The sequence below is a fragment of the Sceloporus occidentalis genome, unplaced genomic scaffold (genome assembly GCF_023333645.1).
Source record: "Sceloporus occidentalis isolate IW3139 unplaced genomic scaffold, rSceOcc1.0.p SCAF_2, whole genome shotgun sequence".
Classification (NCBI taxonomy): Eukaryota; Metazoa; Chordata; class Lepidosauria; order Squamata; family Phrynosomatidae; genus Sceloporus; species Sceloporus occidentalis.
In genome coordinates this window covers 57588333-57615141 of record NW_028316982.1, presented here as the reverse complement: position 1 = coordinate 57615141, position 26809 = coordinate 57588333, and the positions used below count along the sequence as shown (strand labels likewise).

General features: G+C 39.1%; 1 protein-coding gene across 1 annotated transcript; it reads right to left on the bottom strand.

The window, feature by feature from the left end:
• Window positions 1-1706: 1706 nt before the first annotated feature.
• FAM168B (family with sequence similarity 168 member B) lies at window positions 1707-26809 on the bottom strand. Its single transcript, XM_089509560.1, has 7 exons — window positions 26564-26809; window positions 18742-18822; window positions 17621-17704; window positions 15238-15380; window positions 12179-12356; window positions 11144-11268; window positions 1707-6818 (listed from the first exon to the last, which is right to left on the bottom strand). The coding sequence occupies exons 2-6, from the start codon at window positions 18809-18811 to the stop codon at window positions 11156-11158; spliced, it is 588 nt and encodes a 195-aa protein (XP_089365686.1). The 5' UTR covers window positions 18812-18822; window positions 26564-26809; the 3' UTR covers window positions 1707-6818; window positions 11144-11155.

The window sequence follows — 26809 nt, the reverse complement described above, 5'->3', positions numbered from 1 at the left end:
TGCCTCCTTACACACCATCTCATTATAAGAATTCAAAAGGAATGTGAAGGAGCCCTGGCAACATCACCATGTGTTTCCCAGTCTGCAAAAGGATCCCCCACACCTGTTAGGGTCCTGGGTGCCATTGGGGCCAGAGATGGGAAGGAAGGGGGAGACCAAGGGTTAATGCCCCCATCTGCCCTCCTGGCAGAGTCCCAAACCTTATGCTAGGCATAATGCCTGCAATGGCCATGGCAGAGGCCTCATGGCAATGCCTGCCCTGAGTGAGGGCATTAGATCTGGCAAAGGTTCTTTGGTGGCTAGAGAGAGAGGGCCCCTGGTACTCACCGTTCTCCTGTGACTTCTGGCTGGCTTGCCTCTCTGACTTTGGCCATTTCAGGCTGGGCAGAGGTGATGCAGAGAGATCCTTTGCCATGGCTTTGGCTGGCCTGTCCTCTGAACTCTGGCTGGGCAGAGATGCTGAGGAGGGAAGTTTCCATGACTTCTGGCCAGTTTCCTCACAGATCCCTGGCCTTAAACAGGCTGGGCAGAGGTGATGTGGAGAAACAGAGACATGGAGGGGAAACCCCTCACCATCTCTTCCCACGGCTCCCATGTGCTGCAATGCTGTTTGCAGAAATCTCCTGTGCTCCCACCATGAAGGGGGGTAGCTTTGGAGGAGAGGGAGAGTCATTGGCAAAGCCAAGACCTTTCTCCAATCCTGGGAGCCCTTGCCATTTTAAGTCTTCTTCATGCTTCCAAGGCTGTAGTAAAGAAGCTGCAGAGCAACAGCAAACACATCCCAATGGGTCTCCCTCTGAAGCCAGCTCCCTCTGTTGAGCTGGCAGACCCTGAGCTAGGGAAGCCTGGGTTAAGGATGGCCCTTCACCCATGCTCTCAGGGTCCTCTGCCATAGCCACCACCAAGGAAGGGGGGAAAGGCAGGAGAGAGGAGAAGAAGGGAAGGCCAAGAAAACTCTCAAACCGCTTTCGTAGAAAGGAAAAACCTTGCTGGCTTGAAGAGAACATCCTGCTAGGAGCTTAGGCAGGAACAAGACTGAGGCTCAGGGGGCCTAGCTCCTCCCTATATAGGGGCCGGTCTTTTGTTTATTGTCCCTGCCTACAGGAGCAAATAGGAGGAGCTAAACCCAGATTACAGGAGGACAGGACCCTCTCTGCTGGGAAATGCCTAATACTGTACTACTTAACACCCAAAGAATGACTCTACTTGCCTGCTGTTTCGTATTTTTTTTGTTTTCTTATATGCTTCAGTTTCCTTGCTCCCACAACTGAAGAGCAAATTTGCTACTTTGCTGCTGTATAGGACCTTCACATATAAAGGGAAACACTGTGTTTTGGGTTTGTACACATCCACAATTTTCCATTATATGAACATCAGCATGGAAGCTTCTTGCTGCTGATCTTTGAGATGTAAGATCTGACATTGCCTAGCAAAGGCTGAAACTTGTGGTATATAGCCAAAAGATTCAAAAGACAATTCCTGTTTTAACCCCCCTCCTTCCACAAGCTAACTAGTAATTGCATTGATGCACTGTGGTTATGAACTGAAATCCATGGTAGTATATTATGAATAGTTATGATTGGCCCAACTGACCAACAGGTACGAACGATTTCCAGCTGTATTTAAGCTGGCTGAACAAAGCCAGAAACAGTAAAAATGATCTTGAGTGTGTTAACTGTTAACAAAATAAGACTGAAAATCCACAATAAGCAACACAGTCAATCTTTATTGAAAACTGAAGTATTAATACATAACAATTCCTGTTACATAAACGTGCTTTTAAGAATTTTAACTCTGAGCTTGTCTACTCATTGGATTGCATAAAAATAAAAATGGATTTTACACAATTGGCTCAGAATGGAATTGCCACTCCTATGTGTTGATGCAAAAGTTCAATGCAGATGGGATGCTTTAAACTTGTTCTGGAAGACAACACTGACCTAAACTTGGGGAAAAGTACCAATACAACTGCTTCAAGACAGTCTTTAAAAAAAAGTTATAAAAAAAGGAAACCTGTGCCTATTTCATAACAAACACTATTACTGGGGCCTCTTGCACCTCTGTCGCATGCACTCCCCCTTTTCACCCCACAAGGGCAGCCAATAATAGCACTACAATAAAATCCCACTAACAAATCCATTCTACTAAAAACAAGTCTGTACAGCAGCAAGCTACATGAAGCTTCCCCAGTTTGCTTGCTAAGTGCTCAAAAGTCACATCAGATTGGAAAAAGTCACACAGATACTGGTGCCAGGTAATTGGAAGTCAACTATTCAGAATATTTTGATTATGTTATCTCCTGATGCTGGAATATTCAAATATCTTCATGTCACACAATATAAGTCTGGCATTTTAATATCCCGTAAGCAGCCAGTAAAATGCCTTCACTATCTTGAAAAGACAGTTCAAGAGCTGAGAGAGTTTAGACACAATTAATTCAAAAAATGTGCTTCTTTCTTATATCGCTCCAGTTCTAATGAAAACCTGCAGCTGAACCAAGAGCTTCTTCACTGGTGTTTCAGTGCACACACGGTGCTCCCTTGCCTGCATGAAGTCCCACCTTCTCTTCAAACAAAAGTGAGTGTTTTACACATTGGAAAGGAACCTCTGCAAAGAACTGCCCCCTCTATTTGAGTCAACAGGGAAGGCAGTTTACAAGGAAGCTTCAAGCGCACATGAAAAAAGGCCACAAAGCAAGCTCTGCATTTGAGGTTTAGTGCTTTACATAAAAAGATTAAAATTTTGATTAATACTGGGACAGTCTCCATTCTCTTGACACATGCTAATAAAATTATCCAACAGAGAATGTTATGTGCATGTTACAATTATCAGGAAGTTACTGATTACTAGTGATTTTTTTCTCCTAGATGCACCTATGTAATATTGGGTATTAGTCTAATAATGTCATCCATAATGAATGGATGTGAAATTTTCAGCTATGCCTAGGACAGAAGTGTCATCTAAGATCCCTTGCATTTTAGGAGATTATCACACGGGAATAAGAAATGGGAGAGAAACGGAATGCTCCCATCATTATTGTGTGATTGCATGAAGAATATCACATGATGTCGCGCTCAACCCATACTTATCCCATCAATAACCTGTAATCATTCTGTAATAAGCTATTCACGGGAGTTTACCATTAATAAGATATTACAGGATGATTACAGGTTATTAACGCGATAAATATGGGATGAATGCGCTGTCACATGATAATCTTCATGCAATCGTGCAATAATGATGGGAGCATTCCATTTTTCTCCCATTTCTTAACCCCATATGATAATCTCCTTAATTACAACAAAATGAAACTAGCCTCGTAAGACCACTTTCAAGCAACACGTGCATCAGAAATACATAGGAACTACCTAAGAACAGGAAAAAGATCTGTTTAATCAGTTTGGCATTCACTGAAAATGCCTCTGAAGATTAGCTGACCTGGAATATCCCTATACAAAGATTTTACCATAAACCTTAATCTAGATAGATTAGAAATTTTGTATTCTTAAAGTGAATGTTCAGATTCAGTAATTCAGCTGAACTGAATTTCCCACCACCTCATATTAACTCCACAACAGCATCAAGACACTTTACATGGCTTCTTATAAACTTGCCAGAGTACTTGTATTTTTGTACTTCAATATCAAAGTTTTAGTTACACATTTTTTGACAGGATTAGTAATGGAGACATAGTTTCCTGTCAGCTGGTTAATGCTAAATACCCCTGACTACACCTATCAGATTCTTGGGCAAATAACATTTCCATAGAATGTGACTATTTTGCTAGTGTTTTAAAGAGACACCCAGAATACTGTGTTATCTACTTTGGCAATGTCTCATAAATGATACCTTCAACATTATTAAAAAACATAACATGTAAAATCAAGCCCAGATCTTCTGTCTTCTGTTATTGCTGTAACTTTTAAAAATTCAATTCTAAGCATATTTTTGAGGCTGCATTCATTTGAAAGCAGCTTGATTTGAGCCTTGTCTATACTGCATTAGCTCCTTTTAAAGCTTTCTAGGGAGTTTCACTGCAGCCGCATATTAAGATCTTGAGGTTTTACCACACCCACCCACATAAACCCTCCCTCATAGGAATTCTAAACAGGGAAAAGACTGACAGCTGAAGAAGGAATTTCATAACACCCCTCTGCTGCCAATAACCCAGTTGAAGTACAAATTTTCAGTTTCATAGTCATGCTTTTTATTATTTGCAACAATATACCAAGCTATATACATCCTCTCTTCACTGTGCTTTTGGTTACTTCCTGACTGACTCCTACTGAAGGCATGGAAAATGCCCTCTCCCTCCCACTCACCCACAGATTAGAATTTATGGAAGGTGCAGTAACTTTTGCAAGAAATACTATTCCTCCCTTGCAGACGAATCTCATAACACAACTTAGAAAAAAGTGCTCAGGTGAGATCATCTAAAGGTTGTTATTATCACTGTGTCCAAAAGAGGAGGAAGAAGTATTTAGAAATCTGAAGCTCAAGGAGAATAAATTATAACTTGTCCTTACCATTCACAAAGTGCTGCATTAGCTGAAAAATCCAGGGCACTGAAGTTAAAGAGACTGGAGGCAGCAGTGCTGTCATTTGTTTTCAGCATGTTTCCAAAACAGCCATGTTTCAAAGCTCACAACTTTATATGTAGCAAGAAATCATGTACTTTAAAAACTTGCTACACTGGACATCTGTCCAATACTGAGGGATCTCTACTATGTGGAGCACTCTGCAAACCAGAATTACAAACAAGACTTCACAAATAGAATAACTAAGCAGACTCATCCAAAGCAGAAAAGATTCAAATGGTAAGCAGTAGGAACTGTTTTGTCCTTTGTATGTAGAACATTCTAGGTTGCAATAAGTGTTCAAGATTAAAACTTTTATTTTTATTGTGCTAAAGGCATCTCGATCAAGGGGGTATTTAGAATGATACTCTATAACAAACCTTAAGTAAAAAATACCTTAAAATAAAAAATAATAATATGAAGACTGACTATCGTAAAAAAAACAAAAACGTTATCAAGCTCTGATCTCTACTGGGGTTTGAGATGCCAAAGCCACATGCCTCAGGAAAACATGCGGATGGCAGCAATATAAGCAGCATATTGTTACACCAAAGTAGCTGCAAAATCTGTTTTTAAAACCTGACTATCCAAAATGTAAAACAGAGGCATGTTCAGTCTCACAACTTAAGAAAAAAAAAGATTGTGAATATTCTACCAAGACGGTAAGTTAACATACAAATATCAATTTTTAAGAGGGAACATTTTATAACCATTTGCTGCACAATTTATTGCAGGCAGGAAGTATTGGGGAAAATAATGTCTCATTATTGTTTTCCTAATGGATGCCAACTGAAGAAAGCCCTTGATTGCTTTTAGCACTGACACTAAAACTTTAAAAAGCCATAATAATTTTGGTACGCAAACTGATTCTGACACTAGCTCTATATCCCCAGAGCACTGACTAAGGTACTTCAACAGAAACTGAAAGCTGTAAACAAGGAGTTCAGATGTGATTTGCTGCAACAGAATACTGTCTCTCTCTTCTTAATTCTCTTGTTTTCCACATGCAACTGAGGCGGTAAATAGCATAGAGCAAAGATGGTGCAAAACCACTATTACTAATTAACCACTCTGTACTTGATCACTTTCTAATTTACTCCTACTTGTTTTTTCTTTTGGAAAACATTTAAATCCCAATGACTCCTACTATCTGTTGTTCATAATCTATGTGGCAACGAAAACAAGCCATTAAAATGTTTAAATGGTTTGTTTCCCTTTAATATATCAAATGTGGAAACTTTCCTTAGAACATGCTACTGAATTCCTTTCTATTGATTCTGAAATATTGACACTAGCACACTGTACAAAAAGCAAGCTGGTCTGAACTGCAATTTTGTTGGCTGATCGGAATTAATACATCTGCAGCAGATGGAGGGGAGCTGAAATGAAAAGGAAATTTGATACTACTGGCAGTGTGGACATTTGCTCTGGACACATCCATCATCTAAAACTGATTTTTCTAGGAGGCAGACCATTATATAGATATATTCCAATGAAATAAGAATGCCTGGATGATTTAGACAGCAAGGCATATTATTTACTCCCGCTGATAACCACACATTTCCTGCAACATTTCATTCTTATCCTTAAGAATGTCCATGTAACACTGAATCCAAAATAATGGAAAAGGTATGTATGGTAAACTGATGCTCTGTAAGGTATTTCTTTAGAACTACAAACTCATTTTCCAGTCACTGATCTAGGTAAGGAAAACAGCAATTAACTGGGCCCCCTTTAACCGGTGCCTTCACCAACCTTAAAAGGTTAGAGCATTTACTAATATATCTATGAGGGGGGGAAAATCACAGTCACAATTCTACCCCTTAAGACCCTGCATACATTACAACAGTGCATTAGTGATACTAATTGTAAAATACTTTTCGGCTCCTTTGGATTTTGCATATGACAGTTTTTGCATCAGTCACAGCATGTAGATGAGCAAGCTTTGTGAGTTTTAGACATGCATTCAACTAGATATGATCAATAAATTTATACTCCCTTTAATCATTATAATTAGCTAAAATTGCAAGACGGTCCACAAAACAGGATTTGCTTTAAGACTAACTGTTGGAGTTCCAAGATGTAAGATATGCAGCACTGGAAATCTTCAGTGATCTGGAATTAGTGTTTAGCAAAGGGATGCGAGCATTCAGAAGAAACAAGTCCTGGTTGGAGGCATGAGGGCTTCAGCACCAACTTTTAAACCTCAGTTACTTGATTGCATATCTCCCATCTTCAAACCTGCATTCAAAGGAAGGCAAGAAGGCATCACAATTATCTCTCAGCCTAGTTTAATACATCAAGATCTATCCCTCATTTTAAAAACGGTTCCATTCTGATGCAACATACTGGCTTGCAATCCTGTTGGTTAGTCTCAACTAAATCCATTCAATCTATTCTTGAAGAATGAGTCAATATGTAGGTAGATTCAATTGATGTAATGGGTTAACTCTAGTCAAGACTAACAACAGAATTTAGGTCACTGTGTTTATCTCCACACACAAGCATGCCATATTGCAGACTCATCAAGAACAGCTTTTCAGTTGCCATTCCACAGCAAGCATGGCTCTGTTCTTCTGTATGTCTCTGTAATCCTAAACTGGAGTTCATCTTCAAAACTTACCCAAACCATAATAGGAAGCTCAGAGAACCCATGATTCAACCAAACTTCACAAATGGATAAAATGATTTGTGTTAATAGTGCAAGGATGAACCCATCAATTTGGGGGTGGGGTGTTTCATTCATTCTCAATTTCCCCAATATAAAGTGACATTTTTATCACTGGAAATAACTATTGCCTGACTGCATCTACCAAGTCTATCCAGGTGCATGACAGATACCAACATTAAGCTTTAGCAGTCTGAGGACAAATCAGGCTTGTTTGGAGAAATGAGATCCAACAATATGCATGCATATCACCCATGCCTTTTCAGTTTAGTTGAAGAAGAACAAAGAAGAGAATTGTGGTTGTCAAGTATAGCAGGTAGTCCCTGCAGCCTTGAATGACACATGAGGCTGCTCCCTTAAAAAGCAACAGCTCTTAGACAACACAAGAAGCTCAGTGAAGTGTGGTCATAGAGCTGTAGATCAACCCCAACCCCCTTCAATGGACTGCCTTTTTTCAGAGGGGAGGGGCTTGCCAGCCTATGGTAGAAGCCTCTAGGAATCTTCAGCTTCCATATTGATTGCAAGTACTCCTAGAACATTTCACATAGAAAAAAACTGATTCCAAACCAGAAGTGGCTTTCACCACCACTCTCTCTCTGTATTCCATTAGCTTTCTAGAGCCAGAATATGGGACCCATTCAAGTTGCTCATTCCATGTTAGCCAGTCTCCAGTTTTCAATTTCTGATAAACCACTGAAAGTGTGGTAAGAAGCTCAGTTCACATTTATTATCTAGATACACATTGATGTATTATTCAGATTCACAGAAGTTTTGTTTGGGACAGATACTGCCTTTAATAGCTACTCTGCCAGGAAAAAGATGGAAGAGCAAAAACCTGTTAATACTTCTGTACTCATTATGAACTCTATATACCACTGACCACAATATCCTTTTGGAATGCCTTGCTAGTAGAGGGACTAAGGGCACCACTTTATGGTAGCTCTGCATCTTCCTTCAGAAGAGGGTGCTATTGCCCTTGTTGCCTACTATGGTACTGAAGGACTCTCACATCCCATATTATTTAATATTTATATGGAACTACTGCATGAGGACACCCTAGGATTTGGAATGAGGAGTTATCAGTATTCCATTTCTCTTTCTCATATTGTCCTAACTGATGGTCTGAATTTATGCCTGAACTGAATGATGGAAAGTGTGAATAAATGAAGGCTTCATCTGTACAAAATAGAGATGTTAATGATTAGTATAAATATCCTTGGACGTTGTCAACCATCTCATTGCCAAGCACAGATTGTTTATTTCACACTCTATGTTCGAGAGGACACTTAGCCCTAGATTACTTTAGCTTTCTAGGTTCTGTATGTTGATGCCATAATCTTTCATATATTCGCTTCAAGTGGCTTTATCAGATCACTGCACCTTTTCCCACTTTATTGACACATTTTCATTTTTTTGAGGACTTGGTAAGCCCCCTTTTCCTGTTTACCAATGTCATGACTTGCACAGTCTCACATTGTTACAAGTCTACTGCCCTTCACATTGGTGTACATTTATCTCTTTAGATCAGATAGTATTTGTATACCATACCTTCTTGGTTTTGGTATTTGCCTACTATCCTATAACCACTTGCAATTGTCAGCTTCTTCTGCTTTCATGTCATCTACCTGCTGTATAGCTTTTGGCATAAATCCCCATTGCCAACAAACCTGTGTCCTCTGCTGTCTATGTCAGAGGTCTTCCCTTGACCTTAGTTTTACACCTGCCATTCCATTTACGAGCTACTTAGTTCATTGCTAAACAGTATATTAATTTAAATGCTATAGCTACAGCTATTGCTCTTTGTCCTGGTACTGTCGGGTGCTATCCTCCAGAGTTATTCCTTTCTCACTCATCTACACAGTAGAGATGGCCATTACCTAGAAAGTATCTTTGTCATCAATATTTACCAACAGTCCGTGCAACATACGGGTTAGCAGGCAAGACTATTTCTCTGCCACTGTGCATGCTTCTTTACCTGCGCTGTCGGCTGTTTCCACTACATTTTGGTATTGGATTTTGGAGCTTGACTCATGTAGAGTTGTCATATGAGCGAGACTGCTCATTATTATATCCACATGCCCTTGGACTCAGATTCACATGTGGTGATTCTATTTGGGAACAATATGCCTTTCTTATGTGGTATGGCACTTCCTCCTCCATCGACCAAAGCTTGTCACCCATTTGTGTGTATTCACAGAGACCACGAAGGAGGAGGACAGGTTGCTTACCTGTATGTAACTGTAGTTCTTTGAGTGGTTATCTGTGAATTCACACAAATCCCGCCCATCCTCCCCTCATCATGCCCTGCATCTCCTTCAATCCTGGGCTGCTGCTTTGGCATCCATGGAACTGAGGGTTTAAGGTGGGAAGTCAGCTGAGAAGGCAGTTGGAGAGTGGGTGGGATTACTGCCAAAACACTTCCAATAGCTCTAAAAAGTCCCAAGTATGCTCTGTGCAGATGCAGAATAACCCTGGATGGGGTTGCCCTACCACCTAGGAATAAGATGTGTGGTGTGAGGCACTGTTGGAAGCAGTACTATACTTGGGTGCCAGGATTGCAGTAACAGAAAAAAAGGGTTGTTTTTACATGTTTAAGCTGCACCCTCCCCTGAATAGGAGCGATCTGGCTAGTCTATTATGTTCTAGTAAATTCCAGGATTGCTTACTCCAATATACTGGACATAAAACTGACTTTTGAAATATTCTGAAACTACAGCTGCTCCAGGATGGTGCACAGGAAGTTCTAACAGGGACTTATGGGAATATCACTTCAGTATTGTATCATCCTCTCCAGTGTCTAGTCCAGAGCCAAGTCAGAATACTGAACTTCAATAGTCTGAAGTCAAGGCATCTTATGCACCATATGAACCTGCCTGACCACTCAGCTTACCTCTGCTCCATGTACCTCCATCATTTGAGAGATGATGACTAATCACAAGAGAAGACAATCTTTGGTTAGAAGGGTACAGAGAATCACCTGGAATTTCCTGTAGTGAGATGTGAGTAGCAGCATAAACAGTTTTCTTCAGTAGATTCTTTGGGGAGTTGAATATACATTCCCTGATGATCAGTTGTCTCCCACAAACTGCTATGTTTATCTCCTTTTTATATGTAAGCTGTCTTCTGTATGACTTTTATTTACAATTAAAATATGAAATTTTCCATCACAATAACTTAATAAAAAAAGAAAGGATATCAGTGGTCAACGCCTCATCTTAAGTTGATTTTAATTTAATTTAAATTTAAATCTTTTAATTTAAAAGATACTTAGGACATTTTACAGAAGTGGATATAGGATATGTCTACTAGATTTTTGTATACTATCTCCTGTTGGGACAGGTTAAGAGAAAAGGCAGACATTAGGCAAAGCGATTTCTTAACAGAACTACATTATTTCCAGTTGTAACGTTGAATTCAAGATTACTGTGCCGTAAATTCTAGTGGTCTAAATTGCAAGAGGGACAGAAAGGTCTTTTAAGGATGTAACTGAAGCTTGCTACATGTTAAAATATACAAAGTATAATAATTTCAGAGGAGGCAAAGGCAAACCCCTTCTGAACAAATGTTGCCAAGAAAACTGTGATAAAGTTGCCTTAGGCTTGCTGTAAACAACTTGAAGGCACACCGCAACAACAGAGTATACTAACCATTTTCTGTTTATAAAATTGGGGGGGGGGGGGGGCGGCGCTATGTTCAAACTCAACCTGGAAAATAGTTGTGCATGGATACATCCTCTCCAGAAACAAGCAACATTTAGGAAATAAGATCATGAGCTTCTATTTACATTCTAAAGCACCTCCTGTCAAGATTCCCCAGAAAAAGTTAGTGCATCCTGTTATTTCTGACAGATATCCAGTGAAGAAGCTGCTATGATTATTAAAGATAAACTAATACTTACACTGCATGGTAATCACCACTGTGGGGGCACGTAGCTATAGGTTGGAGTTCCTGGGGCCCGGTAAGTGGGCATTGTAACTGGATGTGGGGCTACAGGAGTCGGGGAATGTGTTGTCAACAAGGTGCCTAGGGAAGAGGAAAAATGTATTTGCGTTATCAAACTGCATAAATGTACTTGTCTCTATACAGATGTAATTTAGAAATGAGTATAGCCATCAGAACGTCTTCGGTAGAATTTGAAGTAACATAGTTTTGCAAATTTTAAGCATAGATCCCCTCCATTCCTCAACACTTTATACAAATGAGGCAGTTCTAACAATCACATAGCTAATTTGGGGGCTAAGACAAAGTCCTAAATCCAACTGTTAGTCTTAGCTATAGTAAACCCATTAAAATAATGGAACTAGGTAAATAAAAACTTATGTAAATTCCACTGAATTTACCATAGGTGAGAATAACAGTTAAGATTTAGGCAGATTTATGGTTTAAAACTATCTAGTGAATTTATACATGGCCAATATATGAACTAAATAGGATAGATTTCCTCGATACTTTTACAGCCTCTCAGGAGCTCTCCAACAATTTATTTTTCTGCTTTACAAAAGCAGTTCATTCTTAATGAATGGCACTAAAAGTGGGTCAATGCTCAGAGCATGAATGATCAAAAACCATGAGCTCTTTACAGATAGGATGGGACACAAATATCTTAATAAATAAACAAATGTTCCAATATCACATTCTAGGTTTGTTGTCCACGGATGTGAATGAACAGCACATTCCTTACAAATCATGTTATCATGAAATAAGCATGCAAGACCTCAGGGCTGTAGAATGATCTGTATTTTAAAGAGGGGTTTGACAGACAAAAAAAATTAATATCAGTCATATTAGCCAAGAATCATGTCTCAATGTTCAAGTGCAAAATACCCAATTATGGTACGTTGCCTGTGAATTTACATATTGCATTGTGTTGGCCAGACTGAAAAGCACAATAGTGATGTTATCCTATGAAAACATACAAGAAACATCAAGGTACCTGCTGACATTGCCATTGTGGTCCCAGCCACCATTCCCATAGTGACACCATTTCCTCTGGGGGGTGGAATTGGCGCTGGATACATTGTTGCTGGCATTCCATTAGGCTGCACAACTGTAGTGTGATGAATTACGTGGGGTGGTGCTGCATATAAAGGCTGTGTGTAGTAAGTGCCTTGCTGTAGGAAAAAAGAATTGCTTTACTATAATCTTTTCACCATCCTTTATCCATGTTGAAAGGGCACACGTTTAGGGGAAATGACTTTATTCAGAGATGTAAACAGGAAAAATGAAAGCAAAAAGACAACATCCCTTCTTTTTTTTAAAGAGAGGCTAGATTTTGGCCTCTCCCATGAAAGCTAAGTGCTTCAAAAAGAAAGTAATACATAATTTCTTAATTATTACCGTATATACTCAACTATAAGTCGAGAAATTTATGGCTCCAAAATCATGGGTCAACTTATATACGGGACAATAATTTAATACTGCTTATAAAGTTCCTAAAAGAAGTGCCCACCCTTCCTTCACAGCCAGAGATCTTTAAACAGCTCCCTGTTTGAATCCTGGTGCGCTTTCCTCTCTCTCTCTTGCTCTCTCTCTCTCTGTATGTCTTATCCTTCAGCCTTTCCTCACAGCCCGAGTTAACAAACAGCTGATGACACAAGAGAGACCGGGGGCAGGGGGAGAGAGATTGCCTCCCTTTTTGAATCCCCACATGCTCTCCTCTGTGTGTGTGTGTGTGTTATCCCTCTGTCTTCCTTCATAGCCAGAACTAACAAATAGCTGCTGAGACAAGGGAGCGAGAGAGTTTCCTTCCCTGTTTGAGTCTCCCTGCACTATCTTTGTGTGCCTTATCCCTCAGCCTTCTTTTGTAGCCAGAGCTAACAAACAGCTGGCGAGGAAAGGGAGAGAGAGAGTGTGTATGCTGAGGCTTGTACCCTGTTTTGCAAGCCATAAGCCTTGGAAATCCTGGAGGTGGAGGGAAGAGAGAGACACAGAGGTTTGTACCCCTTTTTGCAAGCCATGAGCCTTGGAAATCCTAGGGGTGAAGGGAAGAGAGAGAGAGAGAAATACAGAGAGAGAGGCTTGTACCCTGTTTTGCAAGCCATAAACCTTGGAAATCCTGGAGGTGGAGGGAAGAGAGAAACACAGAGGTTTGTACCCCTTTTTGCAAGCTATGAGCCTTGGAAATCCTGGGGGTGGAGGGAAGAAAGAGAGAGGTTTGTACCCTGTTTTGCAAGCCATGAATCTTGGTGGTAAAGGGAGGAGGGAGAGAGAGAGAATGTGTGTGTGTGCATGTGCTGAGCTTTGTTTCCCCATTTTCCATGCCAAGATTGTGACCCTTTGGGAGAGGGGTCCAGAGAGGGAGATGGAGGGAAGTGGTGCTTTGTTTTCCCCTTTTGATCTTTTGTAACATGCTCCAGTGTTTGATCCTCGACTTATCCACAGGTGTTATCAAAATTCATTATTTTGGCCCCCAAAACTGTCCTCGACTTATACATGAGGTCGACTTATACATGAGTATATATGGTAATTGAATTCCCAATATTGTCAAGCCTCCTGTTTACTTTTACAAAAAGCACAGCTGCTTTTTTAACTGAGATCCCCCCCCAAATTTGAAATTCTGCACTAGTTTAGTACAACAGTTATCTTTCCTACTCTTATTCTGCATGCAAGGCGAAGTTATTCTGTGTTGTTGATTGCAACTGCATTTATTTTTGTCTTAGGAGGAAGCTAATTATCCAAGGTGCAGTATATTCCAAGCTTCTGTTCTGGAGGTAACATATTAGTATTAATAAACTCCCCTTAAGTAAGCTCATGATATGAGTCTGTACTCTCCCCGCAACAACAGTTTGTGAGAATGCAAGTACATGAATATAGTTAGCTTCTCAAATTTATTACAGATTATATCCAGTCATTCCACAGCACTCAGTACAATAGTAAACCTAGGACTAGGTGTGGCAGATTGGTGCCTGTATACTTATTACTGAAAAATCTGCACAAAAAATTCCAGGATTCCAGACTAGGCTTTTCTTTAACTATCATCTTCTTATGTGAAGAGATTCTTTCTGTGGAGGAGTCCCAAAATCCTGAGCTCCCATCTGAGTGGTAAATTCCAGGTATAGGTATACCACCTCAGTGCCAATTAGGTCTGAGAAATTAGTTACAACGAAATGGGAAAGCTCTGTGATACTGATGAAAGGCAAGAGTCCAGCCTGGAGATGTAAACTGGGATAGACTGAAAAAGGGAGCTTTGCGCTGAAGAAAGACAAGAGGCAAGAAATGTTGGCAAGCAATTTTATCCAACTTGATTTTTTTAAAAAAACAGACCTTATTGTATATATCATTTTTATTTACTTTTATAAGCCACCTTTCTTCCACAAACATCATCATAAACAATGTTTCAAGCTGCCTGCTTAATTTCAGTAATGCTACTGCTCCATGTGAATTCAGGCCATGTAGACTAAGACCATTTTTAGAATTTAAAAATGTTTATGAAATATTTTTGAAGAAGCTTTCTTTCTGAAATACGTAACCTCATTTTAAAAAAAAAAACTTACTTGAGGCATAAAACACCAAAAGAAAGGGAAAGAAAGCTCAAGAGGTTTACAGTAACATGACAGCCAAGAGAGAATTAGGAAATAATTTTGTTACTTGTCACTAATTGCATTACAAATATCCATGAATGCATAATACATAGAAGCCATATTTAACATACCAATCACAAATGCACATTCTACCCAAGAATAATCAAGCTAAAAAAATAATAATCATATATCCCCACAAGTGTATTCAACTAATAGATTACATAAAAACAGAAAACAAAAACACACCTTTTCACATGCAACAACAATTCAGAACTGCAGAGAATCCCAGTTTACTGTTCATAAACCTTGCCACTCCCACTAGTGGATACTCCACAGTTCTCCCATATTGCTACAGTCAAAAACCGCCACTTCTTGGAGTGGCCTTAGATATTTCCTGTAGAAAACACTAAAGGAAATATCTAAGGCCACTCCATCTGCTGTAAAAATAATTGAACAAATGTATACATGTTACCTGTGCATATGGGTTCTGCTGTGGATAGGCACTTCGAACAGGATACACTGCAGTTTGGTAGGGGTTGGGTGATGATGAATAGGGAGGCACTGCACCACTAGTTGGTGAGCAGGAGACTTTATATGGTGTGCCTGGGGTATAACCTATATAAATATAAGGATTTTACTGTAAGATTTCTATTGAGTTACTTCAGTTAAATTTTATGTATGTGGACTACATTTCCATAGTCCACACGACTTTATTATTTCTAATTCATACATTCTCTATCATTCTTTTTAACAAGCAGTATCATAAGCCTTTATGCTACCTATTAAATAAATAGAACACAAAGGAAATCTGCCATTTAAATCTGAGTAAAATAACAATAAATATAATCAAATATTAAAAGGTGGTAAAGTTATCAAGAGTAGTTAGGGCAATACTCAGCATTTAGGATCCAAAATGCTAAATAGACTACAATGGAAATACAAGCTAAAATCCCCCCTCCCACACACACAAACAAAATAATGAAAAGGCACCAAAATGTCTTTGAATACTGTTTGAGTGAGAAATTCTGAGTCACTACTACTGTGAAGTGAAATTTTAAATGTTGAGAAATTTGCTGTGCTTGAATTTTTTAAAATTTTGGTTTTGTTGTCTACTTTGGAGTGTTTAGCACAGAATTATGATCACCACAATTCACAAATTTGTTTCAATACAATTTAGCTTGGAGCATCTTGATTTTTGTTGAATCAGAATTAGTCAAATCAACAGGGTTGCCATGGGTCGAGATCAGCCCAAGGGTAGTTAACAACAACAACATTGGATTAGAGACATTATACAATCTATTGATTTAGTTTAACCACAGAAAACTGTATGCCAAGTGGATAACTGCTATTAAAACTCCTTGCCCTAACTTAACTCCAAACTACAACAGTAGACAATACTACCATAAATTTAGCCCAACAATATGAGGTGATATAGGCTGTATTTCAGAAGAAGGAAATGGCAAAACTACCTCTGAGTATTCTTTGCCTAAGAAAACCGCATGAAATCCATGTAAGGACCTGCTGAGTAAACAGATCTCCATAGGAATTAGTGAGGATTCCAACATAGACCAATAACCAGCTGGAATCCACGAGGAGCTCAAGCAAAGGAAAACACAACTTACAGTATACAGTATATAAAAAACTGAGGGAAAGGTTATCAATTTCTTCCTATGTATTCCTGTTCTGTGCACAAAAATCAACTTTGATGAAAGATGTCCCTCATACATTATTTAACAACCAGGGAAGGTAAAAGAGGTAGATAGAAGAAAGATAAAGGTCAAATGATAATGTTTGTCTTCCTCCAACTCTTCTCAAGAACTGTTTGGTAGAACTCAGAATACAAACACTCATCAAGAATATCAAGTTCACTACAGCAGGATGGAAGAATCTAACCCAGGGTAGAGAAAATGCAATGCCCATATTCCACTACTGAGTCTCTTCATTTTTGAATGCAAATTTCACCCAATTGTACCAAATGAACACACAAAAGTGTCAACATCATACTACACACACATAGAATCCCCCCAACTCCTCCTTTTTCTGCCATATCCCTGCTCTAACTACCTGACATGGTGTGGGGCTAGAAGGACATGGCACATGACAAACACATGAGAGAGCTCATGCAATTTAAGAAAAAGCATGGTTGCACGGAGCTCCCAAACATAGAGCGTATGTAGATGCAGAGAATCCCTGCTCTCTACAGAGGACCCATTAGAACTCTACTTCAGACATTACAGTGGGCTCTTCCCTTATGCAGGGGATCCGTTCTGGACCCCCCCCCCAGGTAAGGGGAATTACACATATGCTCGAGCCCCATTGAAAACAATGGGGCTTGTGCATGTGGCAGCGTGCGCGCCATTACAGTTTCCAGACATGGCGAGGCGTCTTTCCGGCGTGGACTTCCAGCATATGCTGGAGTGCACGTATGCTCGAGCAGTATATCTACTCATTGCATCCTCATGGCTTTCAAGAGGCATGAATTCAACATGCTGAGAAAAGGGAAGGACATGCTCCAACCAGGGCTTAAAACAGGAATCAATGGAAGCTAGCTGTCCCTTTGAGAACTTGTCATGTTTTGCTCTCACAGGTTCTGCTGCTTCTCCAGACTGCATGACAAACAAATGTGAAACGTGTAATACTACTTGTAAGTGCTTGCAATGTTGTTGGGAAAAGCTATACCTATAATATGCCTGTGCTTCATACAGTATTTTGAGACATAGGGGGACCTGCAATACTGAACAGGTTGATTCTCCATTTCTTTGCATCTTAACTCACTGCACTCAGAAAAGTTTGTCTGAAACATCTGTTTCAAAGCTTCAATGTGATAGACATCTACAACACTTCTGAATACATACCTGTTTGGAATGTAGGATTTGCAGCAGGATACATGTTAGGAGAATAGGCAGGAGCAGCAGCTGCATAACCCATTGGGAATCCAGCTGAGAAGAAAGTTACTTTAAGAATTACCACTAGTATTACTGCTGTATTTGTAAATACTGTTTTCCAATTCAGCTTAATATTTATGTAAATAATGTAAGTTATCTGTGTCATAATAAAATCTCTGATAGATGTGATAAGACTTCAGACTGCAATCCTTTTTGGCAGTGAATATAACGTTATTACATTCTGCATACTACTCAGCACACTTGCTGACATAGAGATGTTAATGGCTGCAGCAGAGATCATAGACCACTGTATTTCTTCTCAGTGTTATTACGTAAAGTTGTTAGACTGGAAGTTCCAACAGTGCAGGGCACAAAACAGCTATGCTTATAGCAGACAATCAAATTCATCAGGCCATGGTTGTCAGAATAATTTATATTACTAAAACTACACTTTAAAAGATCAGAAACTGAAGAGACCTCGAGATAGAAATCTTTAATCATTTTTTTTTTAAAAAGATGCTAGTATCTTATGGTGGGGGCAATGATTACACATCAGACGTAAACATTTTAGCAAAATTCAGATATCAAATGTTGTCCCAACTAACCATGGCCATCTATACGATGTGCTTTCAAATTAACTATACAGTGATAAAAATTCCTTTAGTCAGGCAAAAGCTATTGAAAAACTCTATCATACAATAGACAGAGCAATCCTATACAAGTCTACTCAAAAGTCTTACTGAATTCGAAGAAAGTTACATCTAGACTAAATGTGTACAGAACTGCAGTTGTAGACATTGTTTGAAAAACATCATTATATTGTATTTCACATGGTATGCATTAAAAATAAAGTCATATATATCATTCATAGTAACACAAAATCATTACACATCTATTTCACTGTTTGTATTAAACATGCATTAGGAAGCAATGATCCAGTGTGGGTGCCAGCCAGATGCATATATTGTAACAGATAAACATCTACTATTGTGTAAAACCAACCAAGGTCTCTCCAGGGAAAATGTTATAAAGAAATAGATTTTAAAAATGTATAAAAGAATGTATGACATATAAAAGATTCTGTTACATACCTGGATAACCAATTCCTTTGGCATTTGCATAGGGAACCCCAGAAGAACCAGGACTATAAACAGGATTCATGATTTCAATAACTGTAGGAGAAAAGTAATTTATTTTGAATAAGAACAGTAGCAAAATCAATGTTGAGGTAACATGAGAAAGAGTAGGAATTCTTATTTTATCTGTTGCTTAACTGCCCACGAGTAGGTCCTGACAACTTCAGTATTCTCAGCTCAAACTGATATAAACTTGAAGGCTTTCTTTGAAGAAATTCTTTATGTCAGTTGCATCAATTTGTGAACAACCAAAGTGTCAGAATAGTTGTTGTGTGTCTTTGTTTCCGCCTTATGACAACCTTGGGGTTTTCTTGGCAAGTTTCTTCAAGGGGGGGGTAGCTTTTGCCATCCTCTAAGGCTGAGAGAGTGTGACTTACCCAAGGTCACCCAATGTGTTTACATGGCTCAGCTGAGATTTGAACCCTGGTCTCCAGTCACAGTCTTAACACTCAAAACACTACACCACACTGGCTCTCCTAAAATGAAACATTTCTCAGAGCAGCCCTTAAATTATACCAGGTAAACAATAAGAACATGTTTGACATTACAGCCTAAAGCAATCTACACCAAGACCCTGGATATGGGTGACACTAACCAGGAGCTTCCTTTGACACTACTTTCTGAAAGAGTTGTTCACAGTCTTACTTCAGAGAAAAGGATTTATCCATACATTACACCATCCTGCAGTCTTTGCACAAATCTAAAATTGCCTACCCAACCATCTGATGCGAAGCACTAACTGGCATTACCTATTGTTGCTCTGTTTTGTGAGGTTGACTGGCAGAAAAGTTCATTAACAGGTACACAAGGCATTTCTTAAGAATGAGATCTGGAGTTTTTCAGCTATCAATTCACATGCTAGCTGTAAAGAATCAGCAATCTACAGAAGTGTTTTAAGAAATACTAGTGTCTTCATTTAATTCAAAATGAAACTGTCTATGTAGCTGAACCAGTTAGCTATGACAATATTATTCATTAATTACTGAAATATCAGTTTTCAAGTAGAGACTAAGAGTGAGGCAGTAGAAAGCTACTAATGCATGAGGTAATTTAAAACATCAAGTTACCTAGAGGCATGATAATAGCATTCTACAACAGGATAGTCATTGCATTAAAAGAAAAATGTTGGGCTACAGTGGTTTGAACACTGGACTATGACTCTGGAGACCAGTGTTTGAATCCCGATTCAGCCATGGAAACCCATTGGGTGACCTTGGGCAAGTCATATGTTCTCAACATCAGATGAAAGCAAAGGCAAATCCTATCTGAACAAATCTTGCCAAACCCCATGACAGGTTCACCTTAGGGTTGCCATAAGTCAGAAATGACTTCAAGGCACACACAATGATGATCAATTGCTGATTCTAGAATTCTTCTTTTATTTTCCATTCTGCATCTGTTATGAAATCAGAGGATCCTCAATCTACTTCAGCTTTTTCCCTGTCAGCAAGCAATTACTTTTTCCTCAGAAAATAATAGTGGGATTTCGCACCATTCTGATACCTGCCCATCCACCTTCAATTTTATTTAAGTTTATCATCCATCAGTTTCCCTGTGAGATATAAAAGTTATATTAAATGTTAAGTATTATATATACAAAAGGCAAAAGTGGGAAGTGACTTACACTTCAAGCTTGGACAAATGCAAATTATCCATTTATCACTCAATGACCATCTCTTACTCAACAGTCTGAAGATGCCCCTGTTCTACTAATATCTGTTGGTCATTACTTGAAGACAATATAGCAGTGTGATGCCGCAGCGATGAAGGCAAATACTACTGGTATTTTAGCCTGCATTAATAAAACCACGGTTTCCAAGTCAAGGGACATAATAATCCCACCATAGTCTTCACTGTGAGACTTCATCAGGAGTACTGCATTCAGTTGCAGGAGCCACATTTTAAAAATGGTACAGACATGCTGGAGTTAGTTCAGAGGTCAACATGGTTGATATGAGGTATGAAGAATAAAATATATGAGGAAAGGATGCAGGAGCTGGACATGTTTGGCCTGGTGAAGAGAATATTAAGAGGTGACATGACTGCATTTTTTAAAATACAGCACGGGCTGCCATGGAGAGCTGGATGCAGGCTTGTTTTCTGCTGTCCCAGAGGACAGGATTGGGTCTAATGGGTTTAAATTACAGGAGAGCAGATTTCAATTCAACATGAGAAATAACTTCTTGACAGTAAGAATGCTTTGGCAATGGACTCTATTACTTAGAGAAGTGATGGGATCTTCTTCTCTGGACATCTTTAAAACAGGCTGGATATCTCCTGCTAGTAATACTCTAGCTGGAGACTTTGCAAGGAGCAGGGACCCCTTAAAACTCTATGATTCTCTGTCTGTTCATTCTATAATAGCCTTTTCTATTTGACTACTATTTTGACATATAGACTGCTTAATAATTTTTTTCTTAATTTATTATTGTTTGATCTTCAATGATCCCATTGTGAACAAACTTTGTTTCGTTTTGGCCTTTTCTTTACCTCTTTTAAAATGTGTTTACCCAAAATAAAAATAAAAAATAATAAAACATGTGGAGGCCAAATATTCTGAATTCCTGCATAAAATGCAATTAATCCAGGATAAAAATTCCAGAATCACACCAATAAAGCAAGTGGTCTGATTAATTAATACACCAATTAAATTAAACACAATTAAATTAAAAGGCACTCTGAATAAATGGGTTTCAAAGCTTTTTCAAACACTGCAACAAAGAATTACCCTTGGATTACCTACCCTACTACAGGCACTATAGAATGACTTAACTTGAAACTCAAGAAGCCAATGTCATTATTCTAGAATAAATAATTATAGGATTAAAGTCTCTATTACAAAGCTTTTATATCACAAGCAGTGATATAAAAACAATTTTAAAATATATCAATTTGAGTCTGTAATACAAAAATATGTGCATCAAAATCATCCTGTTTTTTAACTTCAACAACCTTCAGAGCTGAATCTGTTTAAGAAGGGGTTAAAATAATTTTAATTCTTCTGGACTGCAGCCATTATATGGCATTTAGCTTCTTAACTAAAGTCAACAGAACGAATTTTAATTGCCTGTGTTTGAAGCTGGGTATAAAAGAAACAGTAACAAAAAACAATGTTCTTACATAATAAATTACTGGTAATACTGCATTACTTAAAAAGCTAAAATGATTTTGATGCAAAAAGTGAGTGTTAATAGCTCATAGAATTGCCTAAAAGTGTTGTATCCTCATATATGAGATGGAAGGGGGGAAATGAACATTTTATACCTAGGTCAATATCTGAGGTGATGTCCCTCAACACTGAAATCTGCCATACAAGATCAGAAAACCTCAAGTGTATAACAGTTATTTTGGGTACTAACACTTTCCGCATAAAAATCTTCCAGATTTATTTCACAGTATTAATAGCAACTGTGCAAACACAGCTGAGATTAAGCTGTTTGATGGATACAAAGTATGTGCATGTAATTTTGGTATTTTTTAAAGTGAGACTCCTTTCAGCCCGAAGGGTGAACTACATGTATTCCTCAGAAAACACTACTTGAAGTGCTGTTGTTTTATGAGCCTGGAACTTTTATGACACTTACAATTACAGACTTCTCTACAATATTATATTTGAGCAGACAGAAAGTCTAGTCAAATTAGTTGGGTGCTACTAACAACATCTTACATTGTGATTATATTTAAATAGCTTCCTCCTGTTTCATAAAATATAAGCTGTCCATTTAAAGAATAAAATGTATTTGACTATATATTTATAGCAGATCAGATGTTAAAATGTAAAGATTGTGCATTTTTCTTTGAATTAAGAAGAGGACGCCCTGCTAAGACAGGTTGTAGTGGTGGTATTAAATCTCATTGCAAGATGAGAAAGGTTACCATGATGATACACCACCACAGAGGTCAGGATGATTAGCCTATGGGTCATAAAACTAAAAAAGACAATATTCTAGAACTAGACAAAACATTTCCAGAAATGTTGAAGTCAAGGGTGGAAAGAGAACAATTTTTCACGATTTTTTTTAAGGAAACTGAAATATCTTCTTAATCGTAACATTATGTTGCTGCTTTCACATTAAAGATATAATTCATAAATTAAATTTAAAATTAAGTGTACTGGACTATTTAGCAAGTTCACAAAATAAATTTTGATTTTTCATATGTTGCCTTTTAGATTAAAAATTTCCCAAGGCAAATTACAGAAAGGAATCCTACCTATGATTACCCAGAAGAAAGCACCATTCTGTATATTTAATATCTTTCTTTTAGAGAATTAAGTTGCAAATATACTCATTTGTTGCCAACTGTTTCACGCTATTGAAAGCTAGGCACATGCAGTTCTGGTTTTGCCATCTGGGAAGTGCAATAAGAATCTTTTTTTAAAGCTGAACTCACAAATAATGTACTGTAATAACCAAAATAAAGTGTATCATTTTGACAGAAATAGTTTCATACAGTCACAATACTAAGTGCTAGCAGAATATTTTGATAAAGTAAAAGAAACCCTTGTCTTAAGGAGTGTACCACTAATTCCTAGAGAATGTACAGTTGGTTATCTGTTTTCGTGGAGACTCACAGATATTCAAACCCCATAGGCTTGAATGGGGCGCATGCCCACAAGTGCACAAAAGGTGCCTGCCATGGGGCATGCCCCATTGAGAACAACAGAGGTTGCCCCTCCGTGAATATTCAAGAGTGCGGATCTCAAGTCCGCGAGAAAGGAAAGGTGACTGTATTTCATATGTTTTTTTAATTGCTCCTCGAAGTCTCCAATTTTTCTATTGGACGTGCTAGAAAGCATCCTGAGGGGTGGGGAATCTTAGAATTTTTCTGGATTTCCCTGCCTTCACATTTCATTGGAACTGCATGCAGATAGTCAGAGAACTGTGAACAAGAAAAATCACCGTGTAGTAAGTGGAAAGGAAACTGTCCTAGCAAACAACAGCATTTTGCTCTCTCAACAGAAACTGAATAACAGAAGAAGGATACAGCAGCAAAAAGCAAGACTTTTAAGACATTTGCTTTATTAAAGTAATGTATAAATAATGCCTAGACATGCACGGCTTCTGAAAAGCCAGGTTCAATTGTCTGTCTTAGGTCCAAAACACACTGCAAAAATAATCCAGTTTGAGACTGCTTTAACTGACCTGGCTCAATGCTAGGGAATTCTGGGAACTCTAGTTTTATGAGACATCTACCCTTTTCCGTCAAAGAGCTCTGGTGCCCAATAGATTACAATTCCCAGGATTCCCTAGCACTGAGCCAGGGCAGTTAAAACGGTCTCAAACTGGATTATTTTTGCAGTGTGTTTTGAACCTTAGTACGAGGGCATTTTGGAGTTATCTGGATGTCGTCTTCTATCCATAAAGACTTTAAGAGTTTCTACCTTTCCACCTCAGAGACAGATTACAATTATGGTAGTATCCATGTGGCAATGACCTCTCTGTCCCTGACTATTTTAAATATGGAGAGTAATGCTAAAATTAATTGTGAAGTCGAAGGCTTTCATGGCCGGCATCCATAGTTTTTTGTGGGTTTTTTGGGCTGTGTGGCCATGTTCTAGAAGAGTTTGTTTCTGAAGATGCCAGCCACAGATGCTGGCGAAATGCCAGGATTAAACTCTTCTAGAACATGGCCACACAGCCCAAAAAACCCACAAAAAACTAACATTAATTGTTAAAGCAGCTTTCAGATCTACACAACCTAATGTTTTAGATTTATCACTTCATAATGTAGTAATTTAACAGTAGTTTATACAAATGCTAAGTAATCTACTGCAAATCATCATAAAATGCCTATGCTCTATATTCACTCAGAGATGACCCATGAAAGAAAAAATAAAACTGCAGAAAACAAACACACATATAATTACAGGAACATTTGTATATATGATGTAAAATTATGTAATGCTGACAACTGATGTTATCCACCAAAAACCTTGCTTAACATGTGAATTCTGAATAAAAGTTAGTTTATGGCAAGACATGTTAAGCGTATTCACAGAGGTTCCAGCCTTTAAGAAATGTTCAACATTCATGCTGAATAAGAAAACCTGTGGGCTGTCTGCACTGCAGAAATAATCCAGTTTGACATCACTTTAACTGCCATGGCTCAATGCTATGGAATTCTGGGATTTGTAATCTTCTAAGGCATTTAGACTTCCTCATAAAAGCACTCTGGTGCCCCAACAAACTACAAATCTCAGGATTCCATAGGATGGAGCTGCAACAGTTGAAGCGTGGTCAAACTGGATTCGCTTTAAGCAAATCATATATACACATGCATTTTTGGAGAAAGATAATGCAGAGTCAGTAGGTAAAACAAATGCACTTGCATTTCAGGTTAACTGTTCCAAATATACACTCAACATTGCAGTGTGTGGGGTGTGTGTATGTGTGTGTGTATGCATGCAAGATGAAGTGATGTACAGCACAGCCCTACATGCTTGCAGGAGATGCACTTAATTTGATGAGATATTGGTCCAAAACACAGTACAGAAATAATCCAGGTTGAGACCGCTTTAACTGCTATGGCTCAGTGCTAGGGAATCCTGGGAATTGTAGGTTATTGCGGCACCAGAGCTCTCTGACAGAGAAGGCTAAATGTCTCACAAAACTACAGTTCCCAGAATTGCCTAGCATTCAGCCGGGGCAATTAAAGTGGCCTCAAACTGGATTATTTCTGCAGTGTGTTTTGGACCAATATCTCACCAAATTAAGTGCATCCTTGGGCAGAGAATTATATTCTCGCAGCCTGACTATAAGCATTTACTTGTAAGTGATTTATTACTCCCAGATTAAGGACCACAGGACTGCAGCATTAATATCTGGAAAGCCATCCACAGCTCTCTCGCCTTCTGTGCAATTTAGCCTTTAAAGACCAGCCGCGACAGTAACGGTTGCAACTCTCCCAGGCAACTGCTCCAAATTTAAGTCTTGTACAGCTGCATCCATACTGCAGAGATAATCTGACCTCACTTTAGCTGCCATGGCTAAATGCTATGGAGTTCTGGGAACTGTAGTTTGTTGTTGTGTCTGAAGTCTAGTTTAGGGCCAGACATATTATGTGTATTAATATAGTTTCCTGCCTTTAAGCAATGTTTAATATTCATGTTGAACAAGAAAACCTATGGAGCTGCATCCACACTGCAGAAATAATCCAGTTTAAGACTGCTTTAACTTTAATTGACTGCAGAGTTGCCCTGGAGGACCTAGAGATGCCGAGAGAGGTGTCCTCTCAGGTAAAAACAGTGTTTTTGTTATTTGCGGTTTTTCCATATTCACGGGGGTCTTGTGCCACTAACCCTTGGGAATATGGAGGACAAGTGTGTATACAGATGTATGCATGCATGTATATATATATATATGTGTGCGTGTGTGTGTGTGTATACATGTGTGTGTCTATATACATATATAGATATATGCATGTATATATCTGTGTGTATGTATACATGTGTGTATACATATATATGTATATTTGTGTGTGTGTGTGTGTGTATATTTGTGTTGTGGGGTTATATATGTATATATTCTAGCCTATTTCCGCCCCCGACCCTCAACGCGACGCCGACCAACCAAGGGACCGCGAGCGAAGGCAGGGAGGCAGCCAAGCGCGGCCGCAAAGTACCGGCGGCGCCCTCAGATGCCTCCGAGAAGCCGCTGGGTGCTCCGGCCAAGCATCCCTAGCCGGGGCCTGGCGCACCACCGCAACGGGGCTGGCTCCTAGCGCCGAGGCCCAGCAAGGCGCGGAAAGGCCCCAGAAGAAGCCCCGCTCCCCTCACCGAACTGCGGCTGCTCCTCTTCCTCCTCCTTGTCGTCGTCGCAGCAACAGCGGCGGCGGCGACCACCTTGGCCCGGCTGTCGCTTTCAGGGCCTGAGGCGGGAGGCAGCAGGAGCTTCCGCAACAAGAGCCACACAAGAGCAAGACGTCGTCGTCCTCGTCGTCCCTCCCTCGCTCTCTCTCTCTCTCTCTCCCTCTCTCTCTTCTCCTTAGAACTGCGCAGCAACCTAGCGGCCGAAAACGTCAC